The sequence below is a fragment of the Genypterus blacodes genome, unplaced genomic scaffold (assembly GCF_046128005.1).
Source record: "Genypterus blacodes isolate CSIRO-AG114 ecotype Tasmania unplaced genomic scaffold, CSIRO-AGI_Gbla_v1 ptg000040l_1, whole genome shotgun sequence".
Taxonomy (NCBI): Eukaryota; Metazoa; Chordata; class Actinopteri; order Ophidiiformes; family Ophidiidae; genus Genypterus; species Genypterus blacodes.
Window position 1 is genome coordinate 1,580,541 of NW_027466853.1, and position 18,918 is coordinate 1,599,458.

Sequence of the window (18,918 nt, forward strand, 5' to 3'; positions counted from 1 at the left end):
TCATTGCACTTAAGCACACTTTATGAACAATGTGTCGCACGTCAACAATGTGGCTTTGTGAAAGTTTCTACAATTTTCAGTTACCCATTTTATCACAGCCTTGTAAGCGGGTAATCAGCAGTGGGTGTGCCAAACATCACAACACATTCATAATTCATAAATGAATAATTCAAGCAATCACCAGTTCACTTGCATACTGACAATCATACAGGTACAACAACTGCATGGAAAAGATGATTGAACAATTATAACTGTATCAAAACACGCACGCACGCACGCACGCACGCACGCACGCACACACGCACACAAATACTGTATGTGGTTACACAGAGGTCAGTGGTTTTCACACAAATTAAGCAGAGTAAATAGGAGCTTCATTGGATTTGATCCTCTCACTGCTTTCATTAGCCTTGTAATGGGAAGAGCAAGATAAAACCCCTGCAGCAAAACAACATGTTCTGTGTGTGTGTGTGTGTGTGTATGTGTGTGTGTGTGTGTGTGTGTGTGTGTGTGTTTGTGTGTGTGTGTGTGTGTGTGTGTCTGTAAGAGAGACAGATGGACAGAAAAAGAGTGGAGATAGATGAAATGTTGAGGTTTGGACAATGAAATAGCAATTCACATTGTTGGCTAGAGCTAACTAGCCAAATTGTGGTCCAGTACTGAAGTGAAATTGTAATGTATGTTCATATTTTAATAGAACTAATTTTGAAGGGTTTATGTGCTAATGTGGGCTAAGACGACACATGCAGGTCAGTTAATGCCATATACACAGTCCACAACAATATAAAATATAAACTAGTGGAATTAAGTGCATACCTCTGCTAAAACCAAGACGTCCTTTTTTAAATGATGTCTTGGATTGGAAAATGTGTCCTCTACATGGAGCTGACCATGGCAGGCATGTGGGCCACATTTTGTTGTTGGGATTATGCAACAATACTACTACTACTACTACTACTACTACTACTACTACTAATAATAATAATAATAATAATAATAATAGGACTTTGCAATTGCTTCAATTACCACTAAATTTGTCTTACAAAGCAATCATTTTTAAAATGGATCTGGATGATGTTGGGTCCTTGCATGGTTTCTCATGGATTGGAGGTCATGAGTGAATTCACCCCTAGGTGTGTACTTCATAATATATAGTAACAATAAGTAGAGGGCTTTATTTATGAACGAGTGTTCTCTTTTGGAGAGCTCTATAACATGGAAACAGCAGTTTTTGCAGGTAGAGCAGTACATTGTGAGTTGGAAATAAGAACAGACAGATGTACTTTTATTTTGAAGCACATGGAAAGGATTGATGAATAATTTCACCATGAGTTATTGTTTAAATGATATATATGCACTGTCCCCTTAAAAGTCTTTGATGGTACTACTGATGGTAGGCTGTTTAAGTTAGCCTCTTGCAGGAAAAAAGGAAATACATATATATACCACATATTCATTTCCAGCAGGATTACTGCAATGGTCTTTTTGCAGGTCTAACAAATAAAACTATTATAAATGTACTACTTCTTATTTTACTTATATAGCTAGAGTCTAAACAACAAGACTAAGACAACTAAACACATTTCCCACGTGGAACACTGTTTTGGCTTTCTGTCAGGTATAGAGTTGAATTTTAAGTGGTGGTGGTTAATAAATCATTAAATGGGTTGGGGCCATATATCTGAATAATGCTTAAAGCATATTGACCTACAAGGTCTCTTTGGTCATCAGGAGTTATCAACCAAACATAGTGAAAGAGCCTTTAGTTATCAGGATGCAAAAATGTGTAACCAAACCTGAGGTCATTAGCTGTCCAAACTGTAACAGCTTTTAAATGAAAATAAAAAACATTCCGTGCTGCCTCAAGGGTCAGAAAATATGTCTCTTTTAATATTTTCAAATTATTTAAGTCTTTAAACTTTGAATCTGTTTTTGCACTTTGGATTTGTCTTTATCTGTTTTGTATTCATTGTGAGGCCCTCTAAGTTATCTTGTATATGAAATGTTCTGTCAGAATAAACTTGCTTGGTAGCTTTTATGGTGCAGGGATGTTCTTCTGCCAAGGCATGTGTGAAAGATTCTTTCCTCTAAGGTTTTATTGAGGCAGAGGTCTCTTAGGCCACTTAGAAGCATGAAAACACACACATTTGTGATTTTTCCAAATGATCACAGAGCGCAGACCAAAGCAAGGCATCATGCATTAACAACAGGGCCAATATTTTCCTCCAAATATTTCTAATGTTCTTTTGTTTCTTGTTTTCCCTCACAAGGCTGATGTGTTGAATGACAAGATAATTCAACATGAACTACAGTGATTGCAGACTATATCTGGGGAAAGCATTTTATTTGACAGGACTATTGATCTATTTGATGGATATAGCAATAAACATGTTTTGATAACACTGACAAACTTGATTTGCGTGGGTCACAGTGACTTACAATGATTAAGCACCTTAAGCTTGCAGCCATGGGTTTCTGTCGAGCAACAACAACCAAAAAAAGTCAAATTACTAAATGGCAGATTTTGTTCTATGCAATACTGTCTTTGCTGACTTTTATAAGGCCAATAAGTGTCAGGTGAGTTCACGCTTGTCTGCCTGTTTATTTGTGTATTCAAAGGGTTATACACGTTTGTGGCAATAATTTTAGAAAATGGCTGGCACAAGTCTCTACACAAATAAATGTGGTATCCATTTATTTGTGTAGAGACAATACATATACAGTATCATGTACTGTATTTGTTTATTTTTTTCTGGACTCTGGTGTACTGCACTCGTGTGTCACAGAAGACTCTTTCACTTAGTCTGACAGCCAGTTTCTCAATCCCAGTCTTCTCTATTTTGGGTAGACAAATGGGAGCTTCAGCCATCAGAAAAGGGTCTTTGATCACAGTGAAGCTAGGGTTTATTGTGAGGGATATGAGTGGTGGTGGAGAATCTGGTGGGGGGGCAAAGCAGGAGTCTGTCAGATTTGCTGAATGTTCCTCTGGCTGAGCTGCAGGGAAGCTCAGGAAATGATCAAAGCCCAGGTTAAGTCTCTAATAGAGCTGTCGTTGAAGCTAATCGTTTTCCTCCCTCCTGACAAAGAGCTCTCAACTCTCTACCAGCCAGAGAGAGTAGCAAACTGGACAACAGGGCAATGTGGCTATAATATCAACACATATCAACATACCACATGCTTCTTGTAAGTTAAGCCTCAGGGAAAATAGTTAAGAGATAGATTTAAGGTAACATTTTTACACAAGCAGCTATGTATACATCCATCCAGTCCTAGCAGGGAGCTCAGACCACTTCAGCTCGCTGATTTACGTCGAAATGAGGCAGCTGAGGTACTCCCGGACATGTCCAACTGACAGGAAAGCATGTAAGAGACCTACAATATGCTGGGATTACACATCCCAAGATAAATGTGGAAAGGATTTTAATGGGAATGTTCGATGACGTCCTCCTGACCATCCTCACATTAAACACTTTGAATTACACACATGACGTTTTCTTGCTTGACAATAAAAATATGCATTTCGATGATGTATGCTGCCCAACAATAACTGCAACAGAAATTCGACAGTTTTAGATATAACCATTCCATTGTGATGGTTGAGTCATCAACTCATGAATCTTTTAATACATCAAATATTAAGGAAAAACAGGGAGCTATATCATGAACATCATTTGAAGGCAAGCAGGTTTAGACCCCATTAAACCAGATCTTACTTATTTTTCTTTCTTAGCTCTGACAAAACAATACACCTTAACAGCCATCCCAGGCCTGCTGTAGCTGTTTCTGGAGTCCCACCTGGTTCTTTGTGTATCAAACCTGAAATGTGGCTGTGTCCACATTGTAAGATCTTTGTGCTGAGCTCTCTGGAGATACAGTGTCAGCTATTAAACTAGAATGAAGGAAGGTGTTCAACTGGCTGTTTTGATGAGGTGCTCTATGCTTCTTCACGTCCATGCTCTACTAAGTGGCCAGAGTGTGCCATGTGTAAGACAAGCATGCTATGATTATTGGAACAACTGAGACATCATTGATCTTACTTCAAGTCAAGTGAAGTTCAGTTTTATTGTCACTTCTGTAATAAGATAGAGACATACAGAAGAGTGAAACATCATTTCCCCCTGGCCACAGTGTAACACATAGGATGGATGGACATACAGAACCTGAACTGCGATGACTACTGTTACTACAATACAAAAATACAATAGACTGCTAGATAGCTTGCGTTGTGGATTGGTAGTACTCAGTACAATATATGCTTTATCAGTATATGCGCACACACACTTTGGTACATATAGTGTGTATACATTATATCAGACACAAAAACATACATAGTGATACAGATAAAGATATGAAGGAAGCAAGTGTTTAAGATTGTGACAGCCTGGAGGAAGAGGCTGTTACAAGGCTGTGGCACGCCTGCTCGGATGCTCCAGAAACTTTTTCCAGATGGCAGGTGGGTGGGTGAGGAGGCTGTGGGAGGGGTGGGCAGTGTCACCTATGATGCTGGAGGCTTCTTTAGCACACTGTGCCCTGTAGATGGTTAGAAAAGAAGAGAGTAAGACAACCCTTCATACTACAGACACATGTACAGGGCACAGTGTTGCAAACTTTTGCATGATTTTGAAAAAGGAACAATTACCAAAAATCCACTCTTATGAAGCCAACCAGTCAGACGCAATCTGATGGTTGTGATGAGATATTGTCTTGAAATTCCCTATTGTTGTGTGATTACGGATTTTGATGGAGGTTGTTAGATCACAGTTACCTTGAAGTGACTCACCCCATTAATGACCACAATGCCAGCAAATGCAGGAAATGGAAAAGTTACCAGAGAAACAAGCAGAATTTGTCCGCACAGCTATAATTCTATTAGATTGTGATTTGTATGAAAGTCTGCATTTCACTATATTACAGCATCATGAAAACATCGATGATGCCAGATTAACCTATGGCACAAATGTGCTAAAACAAAAAATGCTTCTAATATTATCTGTACTAGAAGATGTACTGTATTTTGCTTAATTAAAATGTATTAAACTAGGTCATTGTGAAGAAGTGTAAAGTTAATTTTCTCATCAGGTGAAAAGCTTCAGAATGTATATTTAGATTATTTGAAATGTGAAATGAAGTAAGAATGAAATAAATTGAGAGAGGGGAAAAGGAGGAAGGAAAAAAGGAAGGACAGACAAAAGGAGTCATGAATCAAAGACATAGAGCATATTTGTGATTGATTGTGATTTCTTCATCATCTAACAGTAAACTTCAGAAGGGCAAAAGTGGCCTAAAACATGAAAAAAATTACATTATATGGTATCAATGTGTGTATTTCCATGGTTTGCAGAGGAACAAAACAAAAAAGCCGTAAAACATAGTGAATCCTATCTTATTTCACACAGAAATCCAAATACAGCCTGAACTACGTCATTGTTACCTTTTGCAAGTTTAGAGAAATAATTGGATTTCATTCAGGTGACCTCACCTATGTGCCTTCAAAACTCTCATTTAACCAGTTTAAATTGATCAAAGTATTCATTCAGCAGTCAAACAGTACATCAGAGCCAAGCATGTACTCATACTGTATGCCCATCTCACAAACTTCAGACACCTTGCTATTCACTGTGCTACTAAATATTAAATTGAAATAATTATTAAACATCTCCAAAATGTTTTTGATATTTTATCAATTCCTGAAACATTTAAAACAGTGTTTTAAAATTATTTTGGGGAATTTCATTACTGTAGAGACCCTGCAGCATCCATGTTTAATAATCCATGTTTGCGACAAGTTCAGAATAGGCTTTTATTTATTCATGATAGCGCCTTTGATGTATATAAGAAGGAAAGCATGGAACATACCAGAACCTAGTGTGTTTAGAGGCAATGGCCCTCTTAACTCCATTTACCTATGAAGAGGAAGCAGAGTGGGAATGTTCATACAACTTTTTGGCTGTTGACAGTTCATCAGCAAAATTAGGGGAAATCACAATTTAAAAAATGTTAATAACTTGGACATGCATTAGTGCAGCATGGCTGGAATCAATTAATTTGTGCTTTTTCTAAATGTTTAAGTCAGATCAATGTTGTGCCTTTATGTTCATTATCGTTGCAAAGCTTTCCTCGCAGTGTTTGCAAATGGCCTCTCTCCCACTGAGCAGAGAAGTGATGGGGAAATTATGAGGAAGCTTTCATCAAAAAAGGGCAAATTGCAGGATCTGAACAGCATGGTGTTCAGTCAGACCATGCTGCAACCAGAGCAAAGCTCTTCATGATAATGATTTAATGTTGGCATTAATTTTCCATGCTTTCTGGCTGCGAGGGACATGATAGCAGACTAAACAGAGCAGAAAGCCCCCAGAAGGGTGCAGGTGGGGATGATGGTGTATGTGTGTTTGAGGGGGAGGAGAAGTACACAGGCCTTCTCCTTGTTAAGTCAAGTTTAATCTTTTATAAATCATAAGGGTTTGCTCACTGTCCTGCACTTTCTCTGCACTTGTTTTGGTCATCTGGTGCAAATAGCCCTTTTTTATCTATGTTTGAGTTTGTGTACCAGATTTTATTAGGATCCAGCACCAACGATTTAATTTAGGGCCTGGCGTGAGTACCATTTTTAGGCTTCAGGTTTTTTGCCAAGCATTCAACTACTGAGATACCAAAACTTATGTGAACATATGGAACTAATGAACTACCTGTGTGTGATTATGCTCTTGAAAGATAATACCTGTTGTCCAAACATTTTTATTGTTTAATGGTAAACCTAGTTGGCACATCTTCAGATAATGAACATCTAACTCACTGTGAGTTTAGGGTTTGAATAGATTCTATACAAACAAATACCTAAACTCACAGTGAGTCACACTTAGCTGTCCACAAAACAAATGAATCTGTCCACAAAAAAACACATAATAAAATGTTTGACCAGTATTTTCTTCCTTAAAAAAGATATGAGCTGGTCCATGGAACACGGAGGAAACATGCTTCAGTAATGTAACAAACCTACTGAAAACCAATCCAAGCAGCATGTAGATAACAACTACGCTTCTTGTTGTAATGTGATTGGATTTGTTATCTTGATAATGATGTGATGGGACTTGCCTTAATGCCTTACATCCACATGCATGCTCAATATCTAGATACTGCCTTACTGCATTGTGATCTGGTACGCAGATCCTATCCTTCGTCTGTGCTCTATTGAAAATTCATCCATTTAAAATAACTATAATAATTCAAAATAACTTTATTGTGTTTGGGCTGTGACCATTTTCTCCTTACCCAAAAGGTGAAAAGAAGGTGTTTATAAGCCACAACATGTAAACTCCTGTAGAAATCCTGAGTTTATGACTTTATTGGCTTATCGATAACGGGATGGTATTTTCACGCAAGGTGTAAATGCTTCGATAGATAGATAGATAGATAGATAGATAGATAGATAGATAGATAGATAGATAGATAGATAGATAGATAGATAGATAGATAGATAGATAGATAGATAGATAGATAGATAGATCAAATCAAATAGAGCAAATGGTCCTCTTCACCGGGGAGAGACAGCCACTGACCACAGGCGTAATTAGATGGGAGCTTTTGATTAAGGTTTGTGCTATCAACAAGCTACTATTCGAGGGCAAGATGTTAATGCATCCCTGGTGTGCTCAGGATTCTCACTTATTACAGAATGAGAACTCAGGGCACTTTGTATTAGTTATTCAGCAGTTTAAAATACGACAGAAAATACAGTGCCGCTCTGATCATTATCTATAATAAGTTCATTGCGATTTGACCTTAGAAAATAGAAATATAAAAGAGTTTTTTTCTGTAACTGTTACATGTGTTATGTATTCTATATATAAACATCTTTATAATATACAATGCTGACCGTCAAAATTTCAATGAACAGTTTATGCGGTTAAAAAATGGAAGACAAGATTGATTTCTCTTTCAGACGAGACCTTTCAAGAATCAAGACCTTTTGTCATGCAACTAGAGAGGATTCAGGATGCTTGAAGCATGACACTTGACAGTTTTAAATACAGTTAAAACATTAATCATCAGCTATTAATGATTCATCGATTGATAAAAAACATATAAAACAATACGGAACGGCTGATCGGTGCATCATTCTTTTTCCTGAGGCAGTAGCTATTCATATCGCTCCTCTTCCCATCACGCACCGCGCCCCCCCCTGCAGTAGCTCTGCGCCCTTCACTTTTGGAACCACTGCACTATGAGAATACTAAGCACCATTGCTCATTTGCGGGAACACCCTATAGTCCACACTGCCACGATTGCATACTTTCAAGCCAGATGTTGAATTCAACCACAGCCCTTTGTTGGCCACAAAACACCTCCACTGGCACCATTGGGTCCTTGTACCCAGCTAAAAGGCCCCACCTGTGGTACTTATGAACACTGTATATATATATATATATATATACACAATATATATATTAGAAGTGACAGATGTCCAGAAGCCATTTGATGAGTCAAAAGCACTGCTGAATACATAAATAAATAATTTAAATGTACTCCATGTTTCTCTTAAATGCTTGATATCTGTATTTAGCCCAACAGAAGGGAATTAACACAAACTACTTCATTAAAATACATGTTAGGTAGCTGATACCTAAAGCAACAAAGTGAGCATCAGTATTTTTATTATATATATATATTTCAAAATATTGAAGTGACATACATTAAGGATAAATGTTAAAATAACCTTAAATCAGTTATTGTAACAATATTTAAATATTTCCTCAGCTAAGGGGACAGTATTGTAAAGAGACCCTTGTGTGCTCTGTTGCCTCCCAAAATGTAGATACTGGATGTGATTCGAAGGAAATCAGACAAACTACATAGCACTGCGCTAAATAAATAATGATTAAAAAAGCTTAAAGAGTGCAGTGTCTGCTGGTGGATGAGGGGGTACTGACTGGCTGATCAATGTTGCCTCAACAAATGATTAGTACTCAATGCATAAACTACCACACTTTTATTACCGCTTTTCTGATTTTGTTGTGCAGCTGTATGCAGTAAGGGTTGTGCACATTTTACTTAAACTCCATATAGGGCAATGAGAATTAAACTCTGGAAGTTACATTTATAGGTAATTTAATCCACCCACCCAGTCTTCACACCATGGCCACCTACTTCCCACTGCACTTTTTCACTGTCTGACTAATGTGCCACCTGTTTCTACTTCTAATCCTTTCCTGGTAGGGAGACATATTTATCTCTCTTATGATGCACCAAGTGCCTTATTTACATTTTTTACATTTTGTTTTTTAAAGAGAACAAGGCTGTTTCTAGGATACTGCTTACTGTCTTCCCCTCTTATCATTCAACCAGCATCACCACGACATCTTTGAATACATACTGCATAGAAATGTGAGTTACTGTGGGCTACTTCACAGCGAAAGATGTGAGTTTTACATGACCTCACTATCATTGTGTGCACCACCACTTTAGCATTAATACTGGATATCCATCCATTATGGTGTACGAGAGCTGAACAAAGTGTGTTCTAATGGTGGAATTGTGGTAATAATGTTAAAGAGGCACTAAAGGTCTTTAAATTGAAAAATTACCCATTTGGAAATGTCTCACAATCTTGTTGTGAAAGGGTGATTTCTCAGTGTTAAGTTAATGACTTGTGGTCTGCAGCAGAGGTCTCAGGGCCTGGAAAATAATATTGCACAGATTTCTACACTCATTTACCATTTAGGGCACTTTCATGCTTCAGTTTGTTGCAGTTGAGGACAAGTGATTTTTTTTTACCAAGGTCAAGACCAAGATACAACTTCTACTGTTATGTTTCAATGGTTGGAACAGGTTCAAGTGTTGGAGCCCCAGCGATAGGAGGCATTATTAACAAATGAAACAGGCCACTTGTTGAGTTTACATAGTTTCTCTCAGTTTCTTTCTTAGGGAACCTTCACTCTTGGGGTCCACACCAGATTTTGACTTCAGTTATTCATTGTGTCTTATTATCTGGTCTTGTTGCTTTTCACATTGCATTGCATTTTCACTGTTCGGCGCAACAAGCATTCTCCTCAAATTTACAGTGTTGTGATGTAATTGCTGCTTTAATGGCATGACAACCAGATGATGATGTAGCAACTGTATGAACATCCATGTCGGAGCTGCTACATTATATATTCATTAATACTCATTGTGTTCTGATGTCGCAACACTGCCATCGGCTAATAGCTCCATTTTCTCATTAGCAATGAACAATAAGGTTATAACTAATATTCTTCAGTCATAATAAGCACAGCACAATATTGTCACCATCTTAACACACTACAAGCAAGTGTACTACACTATACAGTCATGATGAATAGTCAGCAGCTGGGTTTCCATTGACAATTTTCGGCAAAACACCATCAAATGTCAATTGTCAGTGTTCCTGTTGACTGACACTATTTGAATAAATCTTGCCTGTTGTTTCTACACTGTACACAGCAGCAGTGACAGTGTAAACAAATAGGAGGAGTTACTGTCTCATCTCGTGATCAACACAAACCCAGAGAACATGGAACAGACTTGAAGTGATTGTATAGCTCTTAGAAAATGAATAACCATTATATCCTCAAACCTCTATTTCTCGCAAAAAGGAGGCAATGAACAGATGCTGCAGAACGCCATTATCATTTTGCAAATTTAACCTTTATCGACTTGCCACAAATCAAAAATAGGAAAAAAGTTTTGGGGAAATTTGCAACTTCAAAGTGTCCAAAAGGCAATGGAAACCGGGCTAATAAGAGGTTGCATACTTTATGTTACATGCTGTTATGTTGTGAATGAAATGAAGTAATGAAAGAAATAAGACACAGTAAAAGTGGTGTGGCTGTCAATTATCTGCAATTGCACAGAACCCAATGTAACAGGCAGTAAAATCCCACAAAGCCTTTCACTTCCTGTATTTGGTGCTTTCAAGCTTGAACTGAACCAGGGCTTGGTTTCACATAGGTATGTAAAAACAAACCATACTTTGCTTACACACCAGGCTTTCAATTTAAGTTTTGACAACACTTTTCCATTACCTTTGTTTGGTATGAGGATCAAAGTAACCTTTACAATAACAATGACAAACTTGTAAGTTCAACATACACCCATCATGTGCTGTGTTTTCCTTTTCGACAAAATTAGTAATTTTCAGAAGACCGTTAAAACTATGTTTAGCATTGAAACGATGACTCACCCAGGTTACTTCCAAGGGAGAACTACTCAAGAAACTCTGTTAACAATATCAATAAGTCTATGAAAATTAAGGAAAACTGTCTGGTTTCCTGGTACAGTATGATTTTAATGGATTTACCTTCTGAGGTTGACTTGTCAAGATTACAATCCATATTACAATTGTTCATGACAAATTCCATGATTTTCCAGGTTTTCATGACTGTAAGATCCCTGTTTGTTGATGTTCAATTGACCATCTTTGTGTTACTGTTTGCAGCCCAGTTTTGCATGTTGAGGTTTGAGGTAGTGAATTTCAATGCTCTCAGCTTTGTCCTGCAGTTCAGAAGCAACCACTGTACATGTGGATAACATTCAGCTCATGGCTGTAGTTACTTATTACTTTTTAGAGTTCAAATTTACTTTCAATTTAATGGTACAAAATTAAGGTAATTGTTTTTCTTTTTAGTTTCCTTGCTTCCTGTCATCTGTCAGGGGGCACTTATACTGTATTCTTACTTTGATACTAATTTGAATGCAGTGCCTTAAGCTATATTACTATTATATACTAAAGATAATAATAATATATACTAAGGATTTAAGTTTTCTATTTTAGCCTCTTTTTTAGTTCTCCTCTGTCTGTCCCTGTCAGACTCTTCTGTCAAATCTAGGGACATTTTAACTGCACATATGTGTGTGCTACTGCAAGTATGTACTAAAAAGTTGCCCACTGCATTGATTTCTGTGCACAGTATCCACCAAAAGGTAGGGTATTGGCTTATGTGTGCGGCTTATATTGTGCAGGTCGTGATGTTGATCTCAGTCTGCTGTAATGGCTACAGGCCATTAACCCTCCCTGTCATTTGCAATGACGTGCTTTTGAACTGGGAAAATGGTCCTGCCTACATGACTTATATGAGAGATTCACCACCCCTGCTGCCAGCCGGCGGCTTCCTGCCATGACATTTTCCCCAGCCAGTCTGCTATAATAACTGTAGTTAGATTCTATATTAGACAATCCCCCAGCCTTTAAAGTCCACTCTATAATTAAAACCACAATACAACACATTTCAATAACGATAGGTGTCTACTGTGCTATCTCTGATCACTAATTGATTTATCTCAATAGCAATTCAATGCCAATTGATGTCCATTATTTCAGCCTTTACATAGTATTTGATCAACATAAAAATGGACAGTGTCTTCTTTGCTACTCTTTTGCCTTGAGTAAACTGTCTCCTTTCATGTGCTGTTTGAAACCAACATAATAGAAACTGTCGGAATCAATAGAGTTTACCTAGGTAGGTAGATATCTCTAGAGATGTAAACAGTCTGTTGATGCTATGGCATTTATTACTTAATACCCTATGTAAGTCATTGTGACCCAGGTTCTGTGTAACCATGAAAAAAGGGGGATGACATAGGCAAGGCAATTTTATTTATATAGCACATTTCAGCAGCAAGGCAATTCAAAGTGCTTTACAATAAAATATTATAAAAGCATCTGGAAAAGAAAAGGACACCTAGATACAATAAAAACTATTTAACTATTCAACTATACAATAGAAACAATTCCAATCTACTTGTACTCTACCTCAGGGTCTACGTATAAAGTTCAACAACAACAATAGTAGTGATAATACAACTTCTTTCTCTTTCTCCCTATCTCTCTCTCTCCTCTTTCCCCTCTTTCTATATAAAAAAATATCTCTAAAATATCCTGCAACTGTATGCGCAATGTCATGTACAATGTTTGCTTCAATAAGAACAAATTGCATAAAAAAAAAGATACAATAAAAACAGAAAATTGTAAAGAAAATTTAAACTAAAAAGGACACTTAAGTACAGTTTAAAACAGAAAAATGTAAAGACAATGAAAAATAGTTTCTCCCGTAGTTGTTTTACTTTGATTTATTCCTCTCTTTTTTTTAGTTTACTCCGTATTAAAACAGGTTATCTTGCAAAGGATTTCTATTTTATTTCTATATTGAATAAGATGGGTAACCTTATCTCACAAAGGATTTCCACTTATTTCTGGATAGAACAGGTTACCTTATCTCGCAAAGGATTTATTTCTGGATAAACTTACCCCTGCAGAGGTCACAGGGTTCTAAGCTAAAACATAATAAAACAGGTACTTAAATTAAGTTAAAAGGACACTTAAATAATAGTAACAATTAAAAACATAAAAAAATAAAATAAATATAAAATAAAATAACAATTAACATAACAATTTAAGCAGATCAAAACAAGCTAAAACAGAATAAAGCAGGTAAAATTAGGTTTGAGTTACAGTAGAAAGAAAGATGATTTTGTTTAATTAAAGGCAGCGGCAAACAGAAAAGTCTTCAGACTTGATTTAAAAGATGTGAGAGTTGCAGCTAACCTGCATTTTTCTGGGAGTTTGTTCCAGATATGCTGGGCATAAAAACTGAATGCTGCATGCTTACTTTTGACTCTGGGGACAGAAAGCAGACCCGAACCTGACGATCTGAGATGTCTGGATGGTACATAATCTAGCAGAAGATCAAACATGTATTTTGGCCCTAAACCATTCAGTGATTTATAAACCAGCAGTAGTACTTTATAGTCAATTCTTTGGCGGACAGGAAGCCAGTGTAAGGACCTCAGAACTAAAGTGATGTGATCCACTTTCTTGGTCTTAGTGACGACTCGAGCAGCAGCGTTCTGGATCAGCTGCAGCTGTCTGATGCACTTTTTAGGTAGACCTGTAAAGAACCCGTTACAGTAGTCGAGTCTACTGAAGATAAATGCATGGATGAGTTTTTCTAAATCCTGCTGAGACATAAATCCTTTACTCCTTGATATATTCTTAAGGTGATAGAAGGCTGACTTTGTAATTGTCTTAATGTGGTTGTTGAAATTCAGGTCTGAGTCCATGACTACAGGTCATGGACTCAGACCATGGACTCCATGACTTCAGGTCATGGACTCAGGTTTGGTCTGCGGTTTTTACTCCTCCTTGGCTCGAAAAACAACCACCTCAGTTTTGTGTAATTGAGGGAAATGGTGGCACATCCAGTCATTGATCTGTTCAATGCATTTACTTAGTGCTTGTATTGGACCATAGTCTCCTGGTACCATGGTTATGTAAATTTGTGTGTCATCTGCATTATAATGGTAACTTATTTTGTTGTTTTCCATAACCTGAGCGAGTGGAAGCACATAGATGTTGAACAGTAGAGGCCCCAGAATGGAGCCTTGGGGGATTACGCACTTTATATTTGTCTGTTCAGATGTGTAGTTGCCTATCCATACAGAGTAGTCACTGTCCTTTAAATATGATTTAAACCAGTTTAGTACTGTGCAAGAGAGTCCTACCCAGTTTTCTGGTCGGTCTAGTAATATGTTGTGGTCGACCGTGTCAAATGCAGCACTGAGATCCAGTAATGCCAATGCTGAAATTCTGCCACTGTCTGCGTTGAGTGTGTCGTTGAAAACCTTAACAAGAGCAGTTAGTGCCAGGAAGTTGTTCACCTGTTGAAAAACAGCTTTTTCAATTATTTTACTCATGAACGGGAGGTTTGATATGGGCCTATAATTGTTCATCAACGACCTGTCTACATTATTCTTTTTTAAGAGTAGTAGAAGGAGGCAAATTCATTGCAGGCCCTGGTGGATAGAAGTTCAATGGCTACTGAGACAGAAGGATTTGTTTGTCTGTCCACAGTGGCAAAGAGTGCATGTGCATTATTATTGTTTTTGGCGATTATGTCAGAGAAGAAGGTCATATTATCTATCCTCATGGGTACTTTGCATGGTGCATCAGTGCCTTTGTGCTTTCCAAGTGAAATGAATATTGATCCAATCTACAGATTCACTTAACTTCACAATAATGACCCTTACTAGTGTTAAGATGATGAGACAGACTTTTTCTTATTAGGAAAGTCTTGTCAAATTATGGACGGGATGGGGAATATAGCAGGTCACCCAGATGAGTTGATTTTGTACAGGTGGTGTGAGTGATCCATTAGCACTGTAAGGGCTGGATTTGGGCTTGATTTTTATCCTGAGGGGATGCGTTTATGGACAGCTACAGAATCAGTGGACACGCAGTAGTTCTAGAAGAAGAACCAATGCAAAAACATTGCTATTCCCTATGAGTCAGAAGTATCTGAGAAACCCAGGAGGATTTTCAACAAGCCTATACCTGTAGCTTTCAGACCCAGCAACATGCTTAAGGAGAGCCTCGTCCACATGGTCGACATCTTTCTAATTCCTCATTAAACAGTACAAAGACGTCCATCTGTGCAACAACTCATGGAGGGAAATTGCCCAGAGTTTGGAAAAAGAGGAGAGTGTGTGTCGGCAGAAGTGGAAATGTTTGTGAGACCGATTTCTGAAGCCAAGGAAGAAATACTTGAAAAGAACTTCAGCCAGGAACTGGACAGTTAATATATCTTGTTTGCCTTGTGGTATTGTGTATTATGTATGCTGTTTTGTAAAATAAAAATAATTGCTGTGTTTTACATCTTCTCAGAGTTTTAACATTTAATTTAATCTAATTGTGTGTGTGAGACTCTTGAGTTTAACATTCTGGTGAGGCTGAATGACAGACAAGAACAGCATGACTATAAAAAATGAACGGAGAAACATACCGACACACTGTGATAAAAAAAGTCCCAAAATTGGTATTTTTAATGGTTTTGTGTTCATTTCAGAAGGTCAGAGATGCTGTCAGTGTGTGGTGAGCTCACAACAGGGGTTCTGTCTGCTGCAGCGTCATGCACTGCTGGGCTAAGATATGTGCTGACACCATGTTTTCTCCAAAGCCACACAGGTCAGCCCTGCAGAATTGCAAGATGTGTTTCAAGAGACCTCATCAAATATTTTCCAGATCAACGCCAATGGTAAAGTAAACATTCATCAGTAAATGTGTGTGTGTGTGTGTGTGTGTGTGTGTGTGTGTGTGTGTGTGTGTGTGTGTGTGTGTGTGTGTAATTTGAATTTTAGATCGTTAAAACATTTTAGCCAGTCATTCCGGCTTAGGTCTAGTTTTGAGTTTGAAAATAAAGACAAGACACTAGGTGTAGTGAAAAAGTTATAGTAGAGTATTTATTAGGGTTATGGTTAATTTAGGATAAGGGGTTTGGGGCTAAACTTAGGATCACTTCTGCAAATAACGTTTGGGTTTAGAATTACAAAAATAAGTGGTACTTATTAATGTGTTTTTCACATCTATGTAGTTGGCCCCTATCAATTGGAGAATTGTTTTTGTTTTGGCCCTGCCCATAAAGAGCAATCCGATTCAGGCATAGAACAAAAGCAACCTCATTGACACTTGTCCACTAGTTCCAAACAAAACTTGTGGTTGTTGTATGTGCTCAATATGGTCTCCCTTCTCCGATTCACCCGTCTCTGAGCAGCTCGTCTTCCTCACATTATGTGAGGCATAACATTGTTTTCCAAACGCTATGTACGCTTGTACAGTTGCCACTACTCATTGTATTTATATTTACCACTTATATAAACAGATAAAGTTCAAAACAAGTTATCCTTTAAAATTCTAAATAGGATTTAGATTCCTTTTAAAATTATTTGATTAGATTTGAATCTTGGATTAGCTTTAGGGTAGGTTCAGGAAATAAATGTAAAGAGTACAGTAGGAAAATCAAGCATGTGCATGTATGTGAGCGTTGTTCAATTGTCTCTCCAGTTGTCACATTAGAGAAAAATCTTCAATCATTGGGAACATCGAGAGATACAGCAGAACTGCGACAGAGTCTGTAAGTACCACACACACACACACACACAAACCTAAAAAATCCCTGCACTTTCATTCTTTGTAGCCGGCTCTGTTGTCCAGCTCTGTGTAATAGAGTGTCACGTTTATCTCAGCTTTCCTGAAAAGTACTTATTTTCTCTTTGTTCCGTCGCCCTCTTTCCTATTGATTATTCTTTTTTTAGTTGAGATTCCAGCAATTAACAGATCCGATGCTGATGACAAAGTGGCCAATCTGAGATGATTGCATCTGTTGAAAATGCTTTACATCCCACTGTGTTGGCTGGCATGTCATCTGTTCTATCGAATTTGTTTTTTATAATTGCCTTGAAACCTTACTCGCATTGCTTTGCTGTCTTATTTTCAACTTACATTTTTATTCTACTGTATTGATGCTATGTACAAATAACACACTTTCTCTCCAAGCGAAGGAAATCACATTGCGTTGATGTTTTGTGTTATTCAGCAGCCATTAGCCTTTTCAATAATCATTCCAGATAGCAGCCAGGAATGTGTGAACAAAAACACAAAGAAGATATCATTTCATTCAGTGATGTAAAGCAAAAAAGTTAAGTACTTCATTCTAGTATTTTCATGAAGTATATTTGGAGGGAATGTTATACTGGAGGGAAGTATTTCTATTTTCGCAGATAATGACTTTGACTTCACTAGATCTGAAATCTGAAATAAAATATGTACTTTGTTCCACTACTTCTGTCAAAACAGGTTCATTACTCACTTGTATGTATTCTAAAATAATTGTTGGAATGACCATAGTGCACATGAGGAGTCCTGCTGCTCTATTAAGTGTAGATGTGTTTCTTTTGTTAACTGGCCGCGACTCTACTGAAGGTTTGCACACATGTCATATTCCACACAATATATGTGCTTTTTAATTGAACTTGTGGTGGTAGAAATCATAATAATAGTTTGATATTGTTGGAAATTTGATTGATTGATTCTGATGCACTGCTTTGACAGGGTCAGCTGTGTTGGGCTTACTTTAAAGTTGAGCAAATGCTATGCTAATCTTGTGAAATGGGAAGGTAAAATGGGAAGGTAAAATAGAACTCTATTTAGAGGAATTTTAAGATTGTAATCCTTGTGAATTATTATTATAGTCTTGCTTGTTCCACTTTTAAAATGTCTTCATCAGTTACTGTTTATGGATGTATGACTATCGTGCTCCTACAGTAGTTTGTGTCTTAAGAACATACAATTTTGAAGAGCTCATCATTTAAATAAATTAAGAAGTAAGTAAGTAAGTGTTTTCACTTCAGCTTGACATGCTTTTCACATACATTTTCACTATTGTATTTTAAAAGATTATTTGTCTTGGTCTGCTGATTCAGTTCACCGTAATCACTTTCTTATTATACAACTTATCAATATAGCAAGTATTTTCACACAGTTTATTCATTTCAAATACATTAATTAAATATATATTAATTCAAAATTAAATTAATATGAATATAATATATAAGGTACAAGTCTCTGATGAAGAAAAATAATCCCATTGTCATTATTGAGGTTATTATTATTTGTATAATTTTATTTTTATTAAATTATTATGTTCAGATTTATCCAGTGAGCAAATATTTTGTAACACAAGAAGTTCTGCTCAGATGTTTTGAGTGTCCACAACAGTGTTTGTGTTAATTCAGCCTTTCTTTATAAGCTTCAATGATTTTTGCAACAATGAACTAGCCTGCCAAAATTGACTCAACCCTGGCAGGACCCACTGCAGACTTATCGGGTCAGCCAGAGTTATGGCAGTCAGTCTGTCTGTAGCTGTAATTCCAGTGTCTGATGTAGAAGTAACATAATGGGTGTTAATAAATAAAAACAAAACAGTGTTTCCAGTGGGAAGTTGGTTAAAAGGTGTCAAAGGTGCCTTGTACTGGTTCACCCCGCAAGCAGAATGGGTGATCTTGGTGTCATACAGAGATGTACCAACATGTTGCCAGGCAGCTTCATGTTGCATAGTAAATGCTGTGTTTGAT

The 18,918-nt window shown here is 37.2% G+C and overlaps 1 protein-coding gene across 1 annotated transcript in view; it reads left to right on the plus strand.

Moving 5' to 3' along the window:
* The window catches only part of tsnare1 (T-SNARE Domain Containing 1), a 131,004-nt gene that overhangs the window by 31,905 nt on the left and 80,181 nt on the right, over positions 1-18,918 (plus strand). The window contains exons 3-4 of the mRNA XM_076148512.1: positions 15,966-16,043; positions 16,850-16,919. Coding sequence (XP_076004627.1) covers positions 15,966-16,043; positions 16,850-16,919 — 148 coding nt within the window. The remainder of the gene's footprint in view (positions 1-15,965; positions 16,044-16,849; positions 16,920-18,918) is intronic.